At 43.8% G+C, this 20,615-nt stretch overlaps 1 protein-coding gene across 3 annotated transcripts in view; it reads left to right on the top strand.

Moving 5' to 3' along the window:
• Positions 1-89: 89 nt before the first annotated feature.
• The window catches only part of LOC125302572 (MICOS complex subunit mic25a-like), a 52,950-nt gene continuing 32,424 nt past the window's right edge, over positions 90-20,615 (top strand). For 2 of the 3 annotated variants that reach the window (XR_007194926.1, XM_048255832.1), the window contains exons 1-5: positions 90-520; positions 1,368-1,467; positions 1,614-1,665; positions 3,582-3,726; positions 17,609-17,629. Coding sequence is in view for 2 of the 3 variants with exons in the window: in XM_048255832.1 (XP_048111789.1) it covers positions 437-520; positions 1,368-1,467; positions 1,614-1,665; positions 3,582-3,726; positions 17,609-17,629 (402 nt within the window). In the remaining variant the exon portion in view is untranslated. The remainder of the gene's footprint in view (positions 521-1,367; positions 1,468-1,613; positions 1,666-3,581; positions 3,727-17,608; positions 17,630-20,615) is intronic. The other variant, XM_048255833.1, reaches the window with a different exon arrangement.

The following is a 20,615-nucleotide window of genomic DNA, read 5'->3' as shown; positions in this document are numbered from 1 at the left end:
AAGGACCTCTACTGGTAGTTGGCGGAACTGCATTTTTTCCTCCCAATTCACTGATGCTTAGCCGTATACCGGAAAACAATCATTTTGTGTTTCATGTCCCTTCGAAAAAGCACTTGTCTCTTGTTTGAATGCAGTCTGATTAAAAATAATACTAAGCAACGAACGGGATGATTAAACATCGAAGGGAAACTACAGTTCCCAGGTTCCTCTTTGAGCATGTGATACTAGAAAAAATGCTATTGGGTTTCCATTATTTTATCAGCCTATGCGCGTCGAGTATACTGTCCCGTACCAAAAAGTGACCTTTTCAAGAGTTGACCGCCGAATAGAACCCAACGACGCGGTCGCTCCTACAGAACGACCATATTTTTAATTTCAAATTAACAGACTGCCTATTTCACCGGCGGCAGCTTGTTTGCTGTGCATATCAACGGACATGGGAGGCCGTGAGAGCACGACCAGGAAAGTGTCATTCGGTCTGGACGAGGAGGAAAAAGTGACAGTACTGCAAGGAATCAAGGTAACTCCAAGCCTCGGGTGCTTGTAAATGACAGAGTTCAGCCAAGTTGAGGCTGAGTCACGTAACTAATTTCCCCTTCCTCTTTTATGGAATTATATTTAGTAGTTCTGCTGGGTTAATTTAAATGATAATGAAAGTGTATGACAACGTCTGCTGCCAGACTAGCATGCTAATAATGTCTGTCCTCAAATGAACTGGTAGAGACTCTTCAAGCCGCTACGCGGCAATGTGTACCCCACGGACGTTCTGCTGGTAAGCAGCAGGCCTCACCAGAAGCTATTAAAATAAATTATCACTCGGTGAAATGAATTGTATTTTACGGAGTCTATGCTCATGGTTGTCTTGACTTATGTGGTTTCACTCCAGGACGGATACTGGATCACATGCTGTTTAGGAATGTTAATCTTTCGGTGTTTCGGGGCACTACACAGCAAGGTCATGTTAACGTTACATGTCACTTGACATTTCTTTGCACTGTAAACTATTAGCTTGACTGATCATTGACTATAATAAACGTATTTTTTAAGGTGTATTATTCAGTGTTCGGTGAGGCTTTCTTATTCTCCCGTACATTTGGTCGTATTTGTCTTCGTAAAGGAATAACTCGAGTCTTCACTGCCGCACACTCAGTTGCCCCGCATTCACTTACGTACACGTGAACAACAGGTCCCAGCCTTCTAGCTTCGTCCCCTGTGCAATAATAATGGGTTGGCTGACCTCACTGCCAGACTGTCCTTATCCGACCCCAGACTCAAGTGGGGAACTGGCCAGCTGTACATTGAAGAGTTATGTCAAGTGCGCCGAACGTGCGTATACTTATTTAGTGAAACCTGTCTGTCTATATCAGCTTTCCGAAGATGTCCTGCAAAGGATGCGGGACCCGGAGCCCGCCCCGGCGCCTGGAATTAAGCCGCCGAAACCCGAGAGCCGCAAACCTGACAGCCCGGGTACGACTCCACATCTCTACAGCTATTTGCACTTTTTCATTTGTCACATTTCGCTATGAAAGTCGTTCCTGCAAAAATCCTGCAAAAAACTTTGCTGCAGCAATGGCCTAGCCTACGTTACTGACTAGAATGACTGTTGTCCACAGGGCCTCCGCCAGGACCAACCGCTGCTCAAATGCAAGAGGAACTACGGAGGAGGTGAGTTACATTACTAGGCCTAATAATAATGGATGAAGACTTAAATAGTATATAATTATTTACTCTGGCTTATGAGAATAGAACTCTTATCCCTTTAATGTCTAAAGTAATACAAACTAATCCCTTAAAGTATAGCTAAGCAAAATATAAGATCAGTTGAAAATGTTTAAATGGGTCAAATGATTTAACAGCAGATGTTCATCTGCAGTTGCAAGTTTGAGTCAGATGGTAAGTGTTTTTTGTTTAATGAAGAAGTGTCTACAACATAGCTTAATTTCAGATCTTCATAATATTTGATATAACACACTTGTATACACATTAATAAAAGAAAAATCATACTTGACTGCTTTTCATGGTCTAGTATTGACATTGTGCAAAACTTCAAGGCATGAATATGAGCAACCACAATATTTAGTTTCGTCATGTGTAGCCTTTGTCACAAGAGGTACTACACCAAATTTCACCTTCTTGCCTCCGAAAAAAAAAAAAACACAACATAGTCTTAAGTCAAGGTAACAGTAGAGACACATGCTCGATGAGGCACAAGTGTGCAGCAAAAGCAACGCTTATCAGGTTTTGGGTATATGATGAGGGCCTTACTGTTCTCAGAACAGATTGTCTCTGAATTGTGCCCTCCAGTGCGCTAACTGGTATTTTGTAGAAAGAAAATACATTAATACAAATATATTTCCACTCAGAATTGTATTCTGGTCATTAGCTTTACTGCTTGCTTGAGTAGCTGTGGTTAGTCCAACTTTGTTCATTCAATGGCAATTTATTCATCTCCCGCTCTAAAAAAATAAAAGATTCTTGGATGCTACGTGACTGTTCTGAAATCCTTGGTCGGTATATTGTACCCTTCATTATAGTAGGTCATGGAAATTAAGTTTTTTCATGGAAAGTCAGGGAAAAGTCATGGAATTTTACATTTCACTTAGAGTGGGAACCCTGTATAACAGTAGCCAGTGGTTGTTATTTCTCAGATGTAATGTGGTTCTGGCAAATTGGAGTGTTTAGTGGTTTATGTAGAGTGCATTGCTTTGGTGAAATCTGAAGTGGTTATGGCAAGTCTGATCAGCAGCAGTGTTAGTGTGGTGTGGTGTGGTGTGCCGTGGTGTGGTGTGGTGTGGTGTGGTGTGATGTAGTAAGGCTCCGAGCTCTGTTGCATTCATCCCATGTCCTTCTCTCCCATCCTCCTTATCCATGGTGCTGTCTAACCTCATGAAGCCTTATCAGACTCTCAAATAGCTACCAATCTGTGTAGCTACACTTGCCCTGTGGTTTGCCAGAGTCCCTGGTGTTGTGAGACTGAGGAGGTGTTGTGTGGTTTTGCGATGAGGTTGAGGAAGTGTTGTGTAGTGTTGTTGAGGCTGAGGAGGTGTTGTGTGGGTTTGCGATGAAGTTGAGGAAGTGTTGTGTTGTGTTGTTGTGGCTGAGGAGGTGTTGTGTGGGTTTCCGATGAAGTTGAGGAAGAGTTTTTTTATTCCTTAAAATAATGTTTCCAAAATCATTTCAGTGGTTCATCAACTCGTAACAGGGTGAATGGCAATTCTGCATTCGCTTCGCGGCCCTCTATCGGCTATAACCGCACTATGTAAGTTTGCCAGATCGGGTAGCGGATCTGTAGTTCGATGGAATGAAACATAAGAAACTACAAATTTGACTTGCATCTGATGTCGCAATACATCATACTTTTAAGTCATGCAAAATATTCTACCTTGTCTGTGGACATTGTTATTTGCAAAGCCGGTGCTGGATAAACAAATAGCGTGCGTGCGACAGAGGGAAAGTTCTTTGGTGTTGCTTTAAGTGTTGTGTGGGTTTGCGGTGAAGTTGAGGAAGTGTTAAGTGTTGTGTGGGTTTGCGGTGAAGTTGAGGAAGTGTTAAGTGTTGTGTGGGTTTGCGGTGTCCGTCAGGTTCGAGCAGCAGCAGGCCATGGTGCAGGAGGAGCTGGCACGCATTGCTCGCAGGGAGCAGGACGCTGGCGAGGAGAACGTGAGCGCCGCCCTGCTGAGAGAGCGCTCCAAGACCAGGGAGGAGCAGGACAAAGCCCAGAGCCTGGTGAGTGACACACACACACACACAAACTAACTAACTTTGTGCACACACACACAAACTCTCTCACACAGACAGATACAGCTCTTAAAATTTCAACCTCTTCTCCCCAAAACTCATTAAATATATGTGAGGCCTTGCTTGTTATCTTGAACTATGTTGTTGTTTTGTCTGCAGCACAATACTAAAGTCCTCTTGCCTCAGGATTGATTTGTTGTGGTCGTCTCATCTCTTCCACTCCCTCCCTCCGTCTGAGCATCTCTCTCTCCCTCCCTCTCTCTCTCTCTCTCTCTCTCTCTCTCTCTCTCTCTTTCATTGCTGATTGATTTCTTTCGTGTCTTCCTTCTTTCTTTGTGTTAAGTGAGAGTAATGAGTATCGAGCGTGTTGCCTTGTTGTCTTCTTTTCTGAGTCCACCAAAACATTTAATGATGTGGGAATGTAATGAGGCCCCTGTGACTCTCTTTGATTATCTCCATCATTCCCTTACATGCACGGCGTGTCAATATACAAAAGTGTGTGTGCTTGTGTGTGTGCTTGTGTGTGCGTATCTGTGTGCCTGGATCTTTCATGAGCTGTGGTGAGACAAAGTAAAATAAGAAGAAATCTGGTTGAGACCACAACTGAAAGAATGAAACCAAAAGTTTCCAAAAGTCAATTTAATCAGTTCATTCAATCAGACCATTTGTGTTTCGTAGAAAGGAGAATCTTGTGCAGTGACATGCCTCCAACACCAGATGGCAGCATTGGTATAGGAGAATTTTTATTGCACTCCCACCTGTCCAACACAAGCTTTATGGATCACTATTGATTGGTGGAGGAGTGTGCTGCGGCAATAAATGATGCAGAGTTGTTCTTCTAACGCTTTCTCTTGTGATCTTCCCTCTATTTTTCTCTTCTGCCTTCCCTCCTCTCTCTTTTGCCCAGGCTATTTTCTTTGCACTTTCATATTTCATTGTCTCTCCTTTTTTGTCTCTCTCTCTCTCTCTCTCTCTCTCTCTCTCTCTCTCTCTCTCTCGCTTGCTCTTCCTGTCTCTTCCTCGTGCTGGTGTGTGGTGTGAGGGTGTGAGGATGGCTCTCACCCTTAGGGACATCCATCATTGGAGTTACTGTTTGCATGGCAGCATTTACACACACACACACACACACACACACACACACACACACACACACACACACTGCGGGCCCAAAGACTTGAGCAGGGTCAGTGGCGAGGCAGTTATCTACTGCACCAGTTTGCTTCTCCATGCAACCTGCCCATAATGAGCAGCTGCCTTCACCATGATACAGCTGGCTAGTGTCATGGCAGCCATGCTACAGTGTGAAAGCAACATCACACATTCTTAATTATGTATTTATAAACAATAAGACACTCTTGGCATGATCTACAAATGAATATTTTCAGTATATGAAGGACAGACTTACACACCTGTTGTTCCCACTAGCCATCAATGCTAAGAGCTATATAGTTTTCTGGTCTGGGATGGAAAATCCTGCAAAAAAACATGAAAGAAAAGTCTTCATAGAAACACATTGCAACAGTATTGCCAAAGGAGCCCAGTTAGTATGTTTGTAAGCTTTTATCAGCGCCAACTGGGCTTTTAGCGATGGAGTTAAGATTTCTGCATGCTTTTTAGGTAGTTACATCACTGCGTTTAGGCCAGAGTCCCATAATTCTGCTTTAATGGTAACAGCAAGATGAAGATATTTCATCAGCTGCAGAACACACTCAAAGAAATAGTGGATCTACTGTGAATGCTAAAGCCAAGGGGCTCGCCTTTGATTCCAGTAGAAGACCCGCTGCTCCCCCCCTGCGCTTGCCCTTGCTGCTCATTCCCACCCGCTCTCTCTGCTTCTCAAACTCCCTCCACTCAGTCAGATCTCAGTCCACACATGTGCAGTGAGGTGAGTGAGATGTTGCTGAGTGTCGGTGGGTTCTTTGGGCCGCACCCATGAGCCCTAGAGCACAAGCAGATCCCTCAATCCTGTGAGCTTCTCGAGTGGTTCGTTGCCTCCCGCGTTCCACTAATGCTGTGTGGGCTACTGAGAGCACCTGATGGGGTGGGTGTGTGTGTGTGTGTGTGTGTGTGTGTGTGTGTGTGTGTGTGTGTGTGTGTGTGTGTGTGTGTGTGTGTGTGTGTGTGTGTTTGGGTGTGAATTCGGAGGTAATGGTGGGAGAAACCTGAAGAATATGGTAACTGTGCTTGTGCTGTGGCAACAGCAGTGCGGTGAAATTGAGAGTGAGGGAGGAGAGCCACAGAATAAAGGGATAGGGACAAACGGAGAGAGAGAGAGAGAGAGTGTGTGTCTGTGGGAAAGACAGGAGAGAGAGAGAGTGTGTGTGGGAGAGACAGGAGAGAGAGAGAGAGGGAGAAAATCCAGGCTGATGAGATTTAAATGAATGCAGAGTGAATGTTTTTGGCACGTTGCTCCTCTCTGCTCTGCTCGTTAGCTGTGAACATGGAACTGAGCGGGGGATGCTAGCAAGTGAGGTAGGGAGAGAGCGGGAGAAAGAGAGAGAGAGAGAAAGAGAGAGAGAGTGAGAATGTTTAGGGTGAACAGCACAGCGAACAGAAGTGCTCCTCGTCAAGACAAGTTTTTTGGGCGGTTGTGGGTATGGGGGTGCAGCAGTGTCAGAGGGAGGGTGGTGCAAGGTCAGAGCACTAGACGGCTTCCTGCTTGCTAGCGACATAATGGTGTCAGCACCAACTTGTGCTCACTGGAGGGGCTGACATGATAAAAACACTGTCTGCTGCTCAGCCTGTTAGGAGATGTGGAATATTTATTAGGGGGTCCCAGGCTGGGCCAGGGCTGCCACACGGCCTGCTCTCAGGTCGGCGTGTGCATGCTGATGGGCACTGGTGGGGGCATCAGGCGTACTCCAAATCGGCATTATTAGCATTTTGATCCGTTTGACGGGCATGCCAGAGTGGAAGGAAGAAGCTTGAAAAATAAACACGCATCCTCTTCCATTTCTTCTGCACTGTTCAACCAGAGTGTAGTTTTAAGTCACTCTCTGACCAGCCATAGCCTGTGTATGGTGGAGCTTCATTAAACTCCATCTTTTTGCTTTTTGCTCTCTCTCTCTCTCTCTCTCTCTCTCTCTCTCTCTCTCTCTTTCTCTCTCTCTCTATGTAAATAAGGCCCATGGGGAGGTGGTAATCCTGCCCGTGTTGAATAGTTGCCTGCTGATAACCAGCCTTTATCATTAATTGTAATCACAGACACAACAGCTTTCTTTTTTTCTGTTGAAGCTCAGCTGCTCATCCCTCCTTCAGCTGTCCATCTCTCTCTCTCTCTGTCTCTCCCTTTCCCTCCCTCTCTCTCTCTCTCATTCTGTGTTCTTGCTCCCACTTTCCTTCTCACACTCCCATATCGAACATGTGCACACACACACGCGCGCACACATGCACACACACACACACACACACATGCACACACGCACACACACACACACACACACGTTGGCTGCTATCAGGGAGTGCTGAGTATCTGAGGGGCAGTCCAGCAGTGCTTAGCACAAGCAGCTGATTGTGAAGATTAGAATACAATTATATTCTGTGTGTGTGTGTGTGTGTATGTAAGTTTAAGTTTGGGTGATGTCTTTTTGTAACGTGAGGAGGGGAAAAAAAGTGTGAAAAAGAGAGTGAGTGAAAACATTTGAGAGGGATGAGGAGAGAGAGGGATAGAAAAAGAGGGGAAGAGAAGGAGATTGGAGGTTCTTGTGAAAGTGATAAAGCCTCCATCAGAGTGGATAAGTGCTGAAAACTGATTTTAATCCAGTGGCGCTGGTCTTCACACACAAATGAGGACTCTGACACAATCAGTCAGGATAATTGGTATGTGTATGTAGCTCCTTATTCCTTTTCATTCACACACACACACATACACACACACACACACACACACACACACACACACACACACACACACACACACACACACTGATCAGCCATAACATTATGGCCACAAGACATTAGCAGCCGATCCTTTAAGTCCTGTAAATTGTGTGGTGGAGGCGGGGCCTCCATGGATCGGACTTGTTTGCCCAGCGCTAGCTCACAGATGCTCGATTGGATTGAGATTTGGGGCATTTGGAGGCAAAGTCAACACCTTGAACTCATTGTTGTGTTCCTCAAACCTTTCCTGAACCATTTTTGCTTTATGGCAAGGCACATTATCCTACTGAAAGAGGCCACTGACATCAAGGAATACCGTTTCCATGAAAGGGTGTACATGGTCTGTAACTATAGCCGCGTTTACATGGACATTTTTTTTTCCCAATCAGATTGAAATGAATCTGATGAGAAATTTCAACTGAACTGTTTACATGAACACAAAATAAACCGTTCTGTGTTTAATCTGCGTTTACGTGGAACAAGCATTTAATCATTTAGTTGTATTGCCGCCATGGAAACTGGTTTGTGAAGGCCTACGTCACTATGCATTATTAGCCCTCCACGTAAGGGAACACCTGCGCAGAAAGAAGACATGTACTCCAACTATCAGAGTACCTGTTTACATCGATCAGATTATCAGAACGGGGTACACCACCCATTTTTTGGCGCTTTTGGCAGTGGACAGAGGTCAGCATTGGCAACCCTGACTGGGCCGTGATTGGTCAGCCCCATAAACAACAAACTGTGGTCCACTGTGTGTTCTGACGCCTATCAGAGCCAGCGTTACAGTAGCTTGTCTGTTGGATCAGACCACACGGGCTAACCTCCGCCCCCCACCTGCAGTAGTGACCCTCGGCCGCCCATAGGCCTGCAGTAATGGGCCTCGGCCGCCCATAGGCCTGCAGTAATGGGCCTCGGCCGCCCATAGGCCTGCAGTAGTGACCCTCGGCCGCCCATAGGCCTGCAGTAGTGAGCCTCGGCCGCCCATAGGCCTGCAGTAGTGAGCCTCGGCCGCCCATAGGCCTGCAGTAGTGAGCCTCGGCCTTCCATAGGCCTGCAGTAACCCTCGGCACGCCCATAGGCCTGCAGTAGTGACCCTCGGCCGCCCATAGGCCTGCAGTAGTGAGCCTCGGCCGCCCATAGGCCTGCAGTAGTGACCCTCGGCCGCCCATAGGCCTGCAGTAGTGAGCCTCGGCCGCCCATAGGCCTGCAGTAGTGACCCTCGGCCGCCCATAGGCCCGTTGCTGCTTCATCATTTCTCCTTCCTTAGACCACTTGGGATTTTTTTTCGGGCAAATCACAGCACTGAAACAGCTCTCATTAAAGTTTCCAATGGCATACGCCTCAACACAGATTCAGGTAAAACATCAGTCCTAGTGCTACTGGACCTTAAGTGCAGCATTTGACACTGTTGATCACAATATTTTACTACACAGACTAGAACACTGGCTTGGATTTACAGGCATAGTTATCAGCTGGCTAAAATCATATCTACAAGAAAGGAGCTTCTTTGTTGCCATCGGAAACTGTACCTCAACACCAACGTCCTTGACCTGTGGTAAGGACCTCTGTGTATGAAATGTGCTATATAAATAAACTTGACTTGACTTGACTTGACTTTTGATAGGAACTGACTTCTGCAGACCGGGAACCCCCCACAAGAGCTGCAGTTTTAGGAGATGTTTTGACCAGTTGTCTAGCCATCACAATTTGGCCCTTGTCAAAGTCATTTGCCCATTTTTCCTGTTTCTAACACACCAACTTTGAGGATAAAATGTTCACTTAACTGCCTAATAAATCCTACCCACTGATAGTTACCTGCCCGTGGTCATACTGTTGTCTGATCGGTGTAGATCCTCACGTAAGACAGACTGGCTGACAGTAGCTGGGTTTGCATCACAGCTTTGCACAAAACGTAATGGTCGGCATTTCCACTGAATGATGCAAAGTGATAAGATGTAGGTTTTATTTCCTCACAATGTTTATTCCATGTAAATGTGACCATGGGTCTCACAAAATCTGATGCGTTGTTGGCAGTTTAACTTGCCTTTTTTAACTTACTTGAATAGTCTCCTATAGAATATCTACAGATGTTTAGATTATGAGCTAAATATCTGTTGATACTCTGTTGACAGTAATTTATGAATAACGTTAGGGCTTAGATTTGGTTGATGTCTCTGTAGGCGGATTGTTCAAGTAGAGTGTTGCGTAATCTTTGTCCAGGTTCTCAGGGCAGTATGGATGCCTAATAGGTGTCCAGGTTCTCAGGTCATTATGGATGCCTAATAGGTGTCCAGGTTCTCAGGTCAGTATGGATGCCCAATAGGTGTCCAGGTTCTCAGGTCAGTATGGATGCCTCTAAGAACATTTCTGAGCCCCTAATGGGCTTGGCACTAGTAAGGAAGTAATGAACGGATCTGCCCAAAGACAGCCAGACACATTCTGTCCTCACTGTTGTCTCCCTGCACAGCTCTTCCCTCGCTGGTTGATTGGTGAGGAGCAGTTCTCCATCACACTTAGCAAAGACACAGCTGTGAAGGGTGTCTGAGTGGAGCGAGTATGAATGACCCTGTCCAGCACGTGCCCATTGCACAATCAGAGAGGAAATGTCATTGTGATTCTGTCGTGTGTGGCTAAATGGCACCAGCAGCAGCAGTTGAGGCCCCCAACCACCCTCCGTCCCTTGTCCCCACACACACACACACACACACACACACACACACACACACACACATAACTCCAACAGTTAAACGATCCCATTTTTCCTCTACAGAACGCTAGCCGCGAGCCCTGTAACAAGGCGGCGTGCCAGTCTGTCCATTTTTTTTCCTGCTCACTGGTTATGCTAACAACTGCAGATGCTCCTTCTCTCCCTCCCTCCCTCCCTCCCTCTCTCTCCCCCCTCTATCTCCCCATCCCTCCCTCCCTCCCTCCCTCTCTCTCTCCCCCTCTATCTCCCCATCCCTTCCTCTTCCCCTTCTCTGTAATTCTCTGTGGGCATTAGCTGGCGATAATAAGGCTAGCGCGGCCCCTATCGTCTGCTGACGAATCTCCGGGCTGAAGATTACATTATGCTCTGCTATTTATTTGGCAGCCGAGGAGCATGTGAGGGTGGTGGAGGAGGTGGAGGAGGTGGTGGAGGTGTCTGTTTAATCATGAGGAATGACGCTCCCGTTCCATCTCGGCTGTCTGTTTTATCGACGCTAAATCAAGCCAGTACCGCTGGCCACATTAACCGCCCCGCGCCCATGAATCGACGCCTCATCATCTTCATCATCGTCATCCTTGTCTTCCTCCTCCCAGTGTCTTTCCTCTTTTCACCACATTTTTCTCTTGGCTCCATCCACTTTTTCTTTTCTCATGTTTTCATGTTTTCATGTTCTCATGTTCTTTTGTCCTCCTCTGATTTATCTGCGTCATGTCTTCGGTTTGCCGTTTTTGTGTGCGACTGTTCACTGCTGTTCCCCTGCCTTTAGGTTTTCTTTTCTCTCTCGGCTCTTCTCCTCTCTGGTTTGCTGTTCTTTTGGCAACTGCTCACTGCTGTTCCCAGCTGGCTTCGGATTCGGAAGTCTCTTTATCTCCCCTCCTTGGCATCACTCTCTTCTCATCTCTCCTGCTGGCCCCTTCTGTTTCTCCATACCTTCCACCCCTTTTATAAAGTTCCCTTTCTTTCTCTCTCTCTCTCTCTCTCTCTCTCTTCTTTCTTTCTTTCTCTCTCTCTCTTTCTTTCTTTCTTTCTTTCTTTCTCTCTCTCTTTCTTTCTTTCTTTCTTTCTCTCTCTCTCTCTCTCTTTCTTTCTTTCTCTCTTTCTTTCTCTTTCTTTCTTTCTTTCTTTATCTCTTTCTTTCTCTCTTTCTTTCTCTCTTTCTCTCTCTTCTTTCTTTCTTTCTTTCTTTCTCTCTTTCTCTCTTTCTTTCTTTCTTTCTCTCTCTCTCTCTCTCTCTTTCTTTCTTTCTCTCTCTCTCTCTGTGCTCTCTGTCGCATGGTTGAAAAGTGGAGAGTCAGTGGTGAGTGGGCGGTGTTTCAGTGGCTGTACCCTTGAGCAGTGTTCTGTTTAAATCTCTATTTCTCACTTTACTTCTATTTTCTTTCTTTCTATCTATTATTACTTTCTGCTGGAGTACTAAAAGATTTTTGCTTGGTTTAGTTTTCTGGCAATAAACAGGGTTTTCCCCTTAAAGCACCTCAGTCTGGTGCTGGAATCATGGCAGAGATTTTTTAGTCAACTAACTTCGGCGTCATGCTGTTAAAATAGCATCGGCAGCCAGTGTTGAGGGATTGTAGTTTGGCTGCGGAGAAATTGTTGGTCATGAGAATATCAGATCAATCTCGCATGAACAACGCTGATTGTGCTTTTCTTAAAATCAATTGAGTTTGCCAATCAGCTGACGGAGAATGGCGCAGTGATAGATGGCGCTTTTACCTCTGTTGCCCCTCTTTCTACGCCTTCCAAGAAAGTCATTTTGTCTAATGTCCCCCATTCATTTCTGATGAGATTCTAGGACAAACACTGTCGCCACTATGGCAAAGTGGTCTCAACAATTAAAAAATTCGATTAGAGAAAAAATCTCCGTTGTTGAAACATATCGGTCCTTCAGGGCGCTTCGTGGTACATGATCCTTAAGAATAACAATGATGAATTGACTCTTGACAATTAATGTGACTGTGGATAACTTTAATTATGCGATTTATGCAACAACTAGCGTTATGAAATGTTTTGGTTGTGGACAATCGGGCATTCGCGGCGTGTCCTGATAAAAAGGATGACAACGAATAATAGTGGAAACAGTGAAAATAGCAATGAATCTAGGGTGATGTGGCAGAGGGAACGTCTAAAGAGACCAACAACGAACCTAATGTTAACTTTGGTGCAAATAATGAGGAGGAGGCTGCTGCCTCCTCTGCTAGTGGGCCGAGAGCCAAACTCCTGATTTAACGTTAAATTCAGTCCAAGGGCACGGGAAAAATCAATGATGTTAGATCGGGCTGATGGGGAGGATCTTTCCACGCGACTTTGGGCTAGACTATCACTGATTCTCAGAACTGTCAGGGGAGCAATGATGATGCCATTAATGGGAGGTTTGCCGCTATGGAAGACATGGAAACCTCCGTGTTGGAGGAGGGACAATAATGTGTTTAAAGCACCGTCGAATAAAGGAAAAAGAAAGCGCATTATACAGAATAAAGGGGACGCTCATATAGAATTGACTGATAATGAGAGTGAAAGTGATCTTCTGACTGTAGTGTAACCTGCAGCTTTGCGACTAAGCTGCCTGTCGCGACTTAATTATAGAGTGGAGGATATAAAGAAATTCCTTAAGGACACAAAACATTCTAGGAAGGTCCCGGTCAGACGAATTTTTTTCCTGACATTGAACAGTTTATGAACAAATCAATGAGCATTTATGCGATGGTAGCATCACTGATCAAGAAGGATTTCTGTCTAAAAGATTCTCACAAAACTCAATGTTCTACTGAATGCCAACGATGACAAATGTTAAAAACAATTTCCACTTTGTGTCCTAGGATGGCTGATTGCATATGTCTATATTTATTTTTTTTTATTTTTTCTTTATAATGATGGGTGAATTTTTGCTTTTTTAAAATGTAAATGAAGAAGAGAAAAAATTAAGAGGCTCTCTGTGTTTGAAACAATCAGACAGAATAAGTTTGATGTTCTCTTTATGCAAGAAAACGCACAGTGATGCTGTCTAATGCAGCTGCTTGGGCTCAGGAGTTTGATGGTCTGTCCATACTTAGTCATGGTACTACTTCTACTAGTGGTGGGGTTGCAGTTCTGTTTTCTAAGTCCTTTATTCCCATCACTTTTGATGTTGATGAAGTTATAGAGGGGAAGACTTTTAAGGTCAGAGCCCAGTTTGAAAATCGTTTTTGTGTTTATTTGCATTTATGCTCTACACTGGCAACAGATAGAATGCTGTTTTTAAATACTATTGGAAATGTTATAAAAATTGCTGTTCAGAGGATATTCTTATCCTTGGAGGAGATTTCAATTGTACTGCACAAAATTTGACAGAAATCATGTCGAGCCGCACATGCCCTCTTAGACGGCTTGTAGAGATTATGAAGTCCAATGATCTTAGTGATATTTGGAGGGAACTTTCATGGTGAACAGAAGCAATATACTTTGGGCACACTCATATAATAATTGTTTGTCTCTTGCAAGACTTGACAGGTTTTATGGTTTCAAACATCAAGCGTAGTCTATTCAGGAAATGTTCAATAATTCCAGTTGGCTTTTCTGACCATAGTTTGGTTTTCTGTTCTTTATTTCTAGATTTTGTAAACCAAAAAGTGCCTACTGGCACTTTAATACCAATTTGTTGGCTGATGGCCATTTTAGAGAAGTCTTCCTTTTTTCTGGAAGGAATTTAGAACCACGAAATCCTGTTATAAGTCTTTGCAGCAATGGTGGGATTGTGCCAAGGTACAAATAAAACAACTCTGCCAGGAGTATACAGCCAATGTCACAAGGAACATAACACTCTCAATGAAAAAAAATAGAGGAGGAAATAATCGAACTTCAAAATCTGGCAGAACAAACGGGTGATCAGGCACCCACTGAAATTTTAACTCAAAAAAGAAAACATTGGCTGACTTTTTAGGTTTGAGGGCACAGGGAGCTCTGGTCAGGTCCCGCTTCCAGAGTGTGGAGCTGATGGATGTACCATCAAAATTCTTTTTAACTTGGAGGTAAAGAGTGGACAGAGGAAGTTCATTCATGCTTTGAGGTCTGAAGATGGGGGAATCCTTTCTAATTCTCCAGAAATAATGCAATAGAGCAGTACATTTTTTATAAGGAGCTTTATAACAGTGAAAATCCACAAGATCAGTATGACTGACAAGGCTTTTCTTTGTGACCTACCTAAGGTATCTGAAGAGGCAAACACAGCCCTTGAAGGGTGTTGACCCTAGAGGAGCTGGAGAGAGCCCTCCACAGTATGGAGAGTGGCAAAGCACCTGGGTGGATGGCCTGCCAGTAGACTTTATAAGTCCTTTTGGCCAGAGTTGGGCACAGATGTGCTTGCTGTTCTGAGAGACAGCATCACCAGAGGGGTGCTGCCACTGAGCTGCCCGTGGGGCAGTGCTCACTTTACTGCCAAAAAAGGGAGACCTGACAGATATAAGGTCCTGGAGGCCGGTGTCAGTCCCTCTGCTCTGAATACAAACTGCTGTCTAAAGTTTTAGCAAATAGACTTGGGAGGTTTTGGAGCAGGTAATCCACCTTGACCAGACCTACTGTGTGCCAGGCAGATTGATTCACAACAATGTTTCCTTCATCAGAGATGTCTTCTATATTGGCAAATACTTCAATCTGGATTTTGGTGTGGTTTCAATTGACCAAGAAAAGGCTTTTTGATAGGGTTGAGCATAATTATTTGTGGAATACCTTGTCAGCCTTTGGTTTCAGCCCCAATTTTATCGGAATGATCAAAGCATTGTATTGTGACATTGAAAGTATTCTCAAGGTTAATGGTGACTTGTCGCCCTTTTAAGGTATACAGAGGTGTCCGGCAAGGATGTCCCTTGTCGGGCATGCTGTATAGTCTGGCTATTGAACCTTTCCTTGTAAGGTTGAGGAAGGAGATTGTTGGAGTGAAAATCCTAACTGTGATGATGTTTTAAATTGTCAGCTTATGCTGACGATGTGGCTGTCCTTGTTAATGGCCAGAGAGATCTTGACACGCTTTTAAAAATTTGCAATGAATTTAAGGTTGTTTCTTCAGCAAAGGTAAATTGGTCAAAAAGCATAGCCTTGCTGGTTGGGAGTTGGGTGAGTGGCGAACCTGGTCTGCCTGATGGCTTAGTTTGGAATAGGGGTGGTTTTAAATACCTGGGTGTTTTTTTAGGTGATGATGCTTTTTATTCAAAAGAATTTTGATGGGGTAATTGAAAAAAGTTAAAGGTCGCCTAGAGAAATGGAAATTTCTTTTTTCAGTATTACTTCGCATAGGGGTTCTCATTATTAACAACCTGGTTGCATCCTCTTTTAGCATCGGCTGGCTTGTGTGGATCCTCCTTCAAACCTGCTACCGAAGATTCAGTCAGTCCTGGTTGATTTTTTCTGGGACAATCCACACTGGGTACCTCAGAGTGTTTTATATCTGCCTAAGGAGGATGGTGGACATGGACTTATTCATCTACAGAGTCGAACTGCTGCCTTCCGCCTGCAGTTTGTACAGCCGCCTTCTCACAGGATCACTGGACTCAAGCTGGAAAGCTGCAGCCTGTTGTATTTTACAACTTTTTGAAGGGTTGGGCTTAGATAGGTCTTTGTTCTGGTTTAATCCAAATAGAATGAATTTTAATTTACTTCCTGCATTTTATAAGAATCTGTTCAAAGTCTGGTCTCTGTTTATAATTCAACGCCCACCACAGACAAGCTCATTATTCTGGTTGTTAAAGGAGCCTCTGATTCATGGTTCGCTTCTTGATGTGAGTCAGGACTTGTCCCTGGTACCTACTTCTAAGCTTATCAGCTCTGGAGTTACAACCCTTGGGGATCTAGTAGAGTTTGCTGGTCCTGATATCAGTAATAGCCATACTTTAGCTCAGCACTTAGGTGTGAAGTCCATTAGATAGTTGATCAGCTACTTTGGGAAATGGCGGTCCTCCTAACTGGGGAGGAGATGCAATTGCTTGGAGATTATTTTGGGGAGGTAGTCCTGACTGCCATGACCCCTTTCCCCAGACTTACTCTACTTCCAGATTTAACAGGTTGCACTGGTTGCTTCTTACTCCCAGATTGTTTAGTTTTCCTGGGTCCTACAGCTGCAACTAGTAAATCATTGTACAAACTGTGTGTTCTCTCCCTAAATAAAAGGTCTCTGGACAAGAGGGTGGATACACCCTGGCTGGTGTTGCAGGTTGAAAAATGATGTCAAACCACAATGGCGTATGCTTGTACAAGTCACCATTAACTAAAAAGCTGGCATCTACAATGCATGCATTCTGCATGGTGCAATAGCAGTGAATGCTTTTATTTCTGTTTTAAATCCAATGGTTGATCAGGGGTGCCCTTTTTGTTCTGTAAGGGAGACTGTATTCCATGCCTTTATGCACTGCCAGAGGCTCAGACCTCTTTTGCTGTTTTGATGGCACTTTTCTTTTAGTTTGATGAAAGTTTCTCTTGGAGATTTTCATTTTTGGTTTTAAATATGTACAAAAGCATCGCTTCAAGTGTCAGCTCCTAAACTTTCTGCTTGGGCAAGCAAAGATGGCGATATATGTTAGTGGGTAAAGGAAAGTTGAGCAGGATGTAGATGTTGATATCCTAATGGTGTTTTCTATTCTTGTAAGGTGTCATGATGTTGATTGATTTTCATTTTATAAATCTATGAAGATTCTTGATGTTTTTGAGGAAAAATGGTGCTACAATAGCGTGATGTGTATTGTTGAGAATGATAAGCTACAGATTGCACATTACTTTATTTAACTTTCCTAACTTTTTACTTTTTGAGTATAGTGTCAAGTTGACCTTGATGTATTTTTAAGATTGTAATAAAGAGTTTTTTGAAAATTCAATTCACCCTCTCTCTCTTTCTTTCTTTCTTTCTTTCTTTCTCTCTTTCTCTCTTTCTCTCTTTCTTTCTGTCTTTCTTTCTTTCTCTTTCTTTCTTTCTTTCTTTCTTTCTCTTTCTTTCTTTCTCTCTCTCTCTCTTTCTTTCTCTCTTTCTCTCTCTTTCTTTCTTTCTTTCTTTCTTTCTTTCTTTCTCTCTTTCTTTCTTTCTTTCTCTCTCTCTTTCTTTCTTTCTTTCTTTCTTTCTCTCTTTCTTTGTCTCTCTCTTTCTTTCTCTCTCTCTCTCACCCCCTTCTCATTTTCTTCTTCCTTTCACTCTCTCTGACCTTAACTGACTGTTTTTGCCTGTACTCTCTTCTGTTTTCTCTCCTTTTCTCTTTACATCTCTTCCTCTCTCTCTCCTTCTTTCTGTCTTCTCTCCTCTCTATCTCTCACTCACTCTCTTCCCAGCCTGCAGAATTGGATGCTTGGGTAAGCAGAAGCTGTTGGCTGTTAATCTTACTTTCCTCTCTCTGTATTCAAATGTCATGTTTTCATTGTGCATTAAAACAGAATGGGAGTGCACACACACACACACACACACACACACACACACACACACATTTTCACACTTACACACACACACATACACACACACCACACCTACATCACAACACTTTTAGAGCTATTCAGCTAGAAAATTACATATCATCTGCCTGGCCAACTGAGGGGATTCTTCCTGCCTGCAGACACTGGCAGAATGAAGAAAAGGGGGATGATTGCACTGAATGTAATTTAAGGCTGTGTGTGTGTGTGTGTGTGTGTTGGGGGGTGTTTTAGTGGCTAAGAGTGCAGCTGTGTGTGTGTGGGGTGGTATGTGTGTGTTTTAGTGGCTAAGAGTGCAGGTGTGTGTGTGTGACAGAGAGGAGTGTAATGCTAAATGTGTGACCGTGTTTGTGTTTGGTTGGATGCTTTTGACCAAGATGTGCTTTTGTATATGTGTGTGTATATGGTTGTCTTCTTCTGTGTACATTTGGTGGTTGTGTGTGTATGTGTTTGTGTGTGTGTGTGTTGTATTGTATTGTGTGAGATAATGCGTGTGCTAGTCCTCACACCTGCTAAAAGCTCCCCTGTGGTGTACACTGCATGTGATATGCAGCCATGTATTTCCTTTCATAACACCCCCCCCCCCCACACACACACACACACACTCACACACTCACACACATGTACACAAATGCACTTTCTCTCTCTACATAGCAACTTCCCTCCTCCTTTCCCCTCATCTGATATACCTCTCATAATCCTGAGCCTGCATTTCAGCCCTTCCATCGGTGACTGTGACATCTGTGACAGCGCAGGTGTTGCTCCTCTCGCCTGCTCACTCCACGGTTGTTAACATTTTAATAATGGTAAAGACATCATAATAATCTACCTGTGCTCACGTGACAACAATGGAGTCGGTCCATGATAACAGGGTGACATTCAGGAGGAGCACATGTTGGAATGCACAGGTGTGCATTCTTACGGTGTCCAGCAGCCCGTGAATGGCCAGGCACGCCATGCATGTCTGTGGTGGTGGGCATGGTAACCAAGTGAATGCCATGACAACCATCAGAGTGGCACCAACATCATTGATCTGTGCCTCCTGCTGCTCCATTCATATGAGTCTGTGCACTTAAAGGAATTGCTCGCTGCTCTTGCTATGAAGCTGCTCTAACACTGGAATCTCACAAAATTGTCACCCGAGAATTAACAAGGTCTGCCTGGCCTATCCATAAATGTGAGATATTGTTCTAAGTAATATAAAATTTTGATTTTCTTCAAAATTATATATTATTTATAAAAAATATATATATTATACAATTATATGGAAATTAATGGAATGTGCAAATTTAGTATGAAAATACATCTAATAGAATGGTGATGCTGGATTTTCCGTAGGATTTTTTCCAAGTTAGATAGACCTTTTCTAATTCTTGGGTGACAAAATAGCTTGACGAGGGCTTCTCTGCTATGCTTATGCTTAATAACCATTTTTGCTCTCTCTCTCTCTCTCTCTACAGCCTTTCTTCCATCCATCCATTCATCCATCCATTTATTCCTCCTGTGCTATGATAGCCATTTTGTGGCTGTGTCTTTTCATTCCATTTTTGCTTTGCATTTTTTTCTTGTTTTTCCCACTTGCTCCTGCATGGCGCTAAATCTCTCACCAGGCGGTTGCTTGACGTCACCCTGGCTGCTCCATCTTCAGCCTCAGCTTCAACCTTGACCTGTCGCAGGTATCCGTCATCCAGGGTTCACCCTGCACACACTCCACCAACCTGCTGCAGTAATCATCTTTAGCATAGCTGCCATTGCATAGCAGCAAGATATCAATTAGCGCTGTTAGCATCGCTGCTGCTAACAGCACACCGTTATTAATAACACAGCGTTATTAAATAACATCATTATTAACACGAGCCGCATGGCTTTCCCCCCTCTGCAGTAGCCATAGCTGAAATTGCAGTCATTACATGGCAGCAAGAACCTTGAGATAACAACTACAGCTGTAAACATCACAGCTAAATTGTACCATTATTAAAGTAGCACAGCCTCGAGGGTAACAGTAATCACATGTCTTATAGTGTGTATAATGGGTATAATGGTGTCATACATTTTTTTAAACATGAGTCCTTACCCAACCATCCCATTCCAGTTTGGTTTGGAATGATGGTTGGGAATGATGGTCATGTCAGGAATGATGGGTCATGTCCCTGACCCTCCTGTCTCCTTTGATGCTGCCGCAATGAGCTCTCTTTTCTGTGCCTGGCTTGAAAGCAACCTGCGCAGATCATTTACCTCTCATTGCTAATGTCAGAAGCAACATTTTTGTGGCAATATTGCTGAAGTTTAACCATGCCATTCAGCCAGGAATCTAAAATATTTGTTAGGGCTCATCTTGAAAAATATGTGCTGACAATAGCATGGTACATGCTTAGAAACATGCAATATCAGACCTAAACAATAGCAATAGCATAGTACATGCTTAAAAACATGCAATATCAGACCTAAAATGTATGTAAGATGTCTCACATCTCAGCACCTCTTAGCATAGATTCATGTACATATAGAGCACCTCTCATAAAAAACTGCAGAACAGAATGGAGACCTATCAAGTACCATATTCATGATGCAGAATTTATGTGTGTGTGTGTGTGTGTGTGTGTGTGTGTTACCTACATGAGATCAGCCAAAGGCCTGGCACTTAGTGTCAGCTCAATTGAGCTTGTTGAGATCGGCTGCCATGTATATCGCCAGTGAAGCCACAAATAATTCTCGGGCAAAGCAGTCACGTCAGGTTAAACATGCACTCCTGAATTAATTATGTGCTTTTTATTTTATTACCTTATTCTCCTGGCGTGTGTTTGGCAGGAAATAAGGCCATCAATATTGTATGAAGGCAACACATAACTTCTTCAAGGGACAGATGGTGTGA

The sequence above is a fragment of the Alosa alosa genome, chromosome 10 (genome assembly GCF_017589495.1).
Source record: "Alosa alosa isolate M-15738 ecotype Scorff River chromosome 10, AALO_Geno_1.1, whole genome shotgun sequence".
Taxonomy (NCBI): Eukaryota; Metazoa; Chordata; class Actinopteri; order Clupeiformes; family Clupeidae; genus Alosa; species Alosa alosa.
The sequence above is the reverse complement of the archived record's forward strand: the minus strand, read 5'-3'. Positions and strand labels throughout refer to the sequence as shown.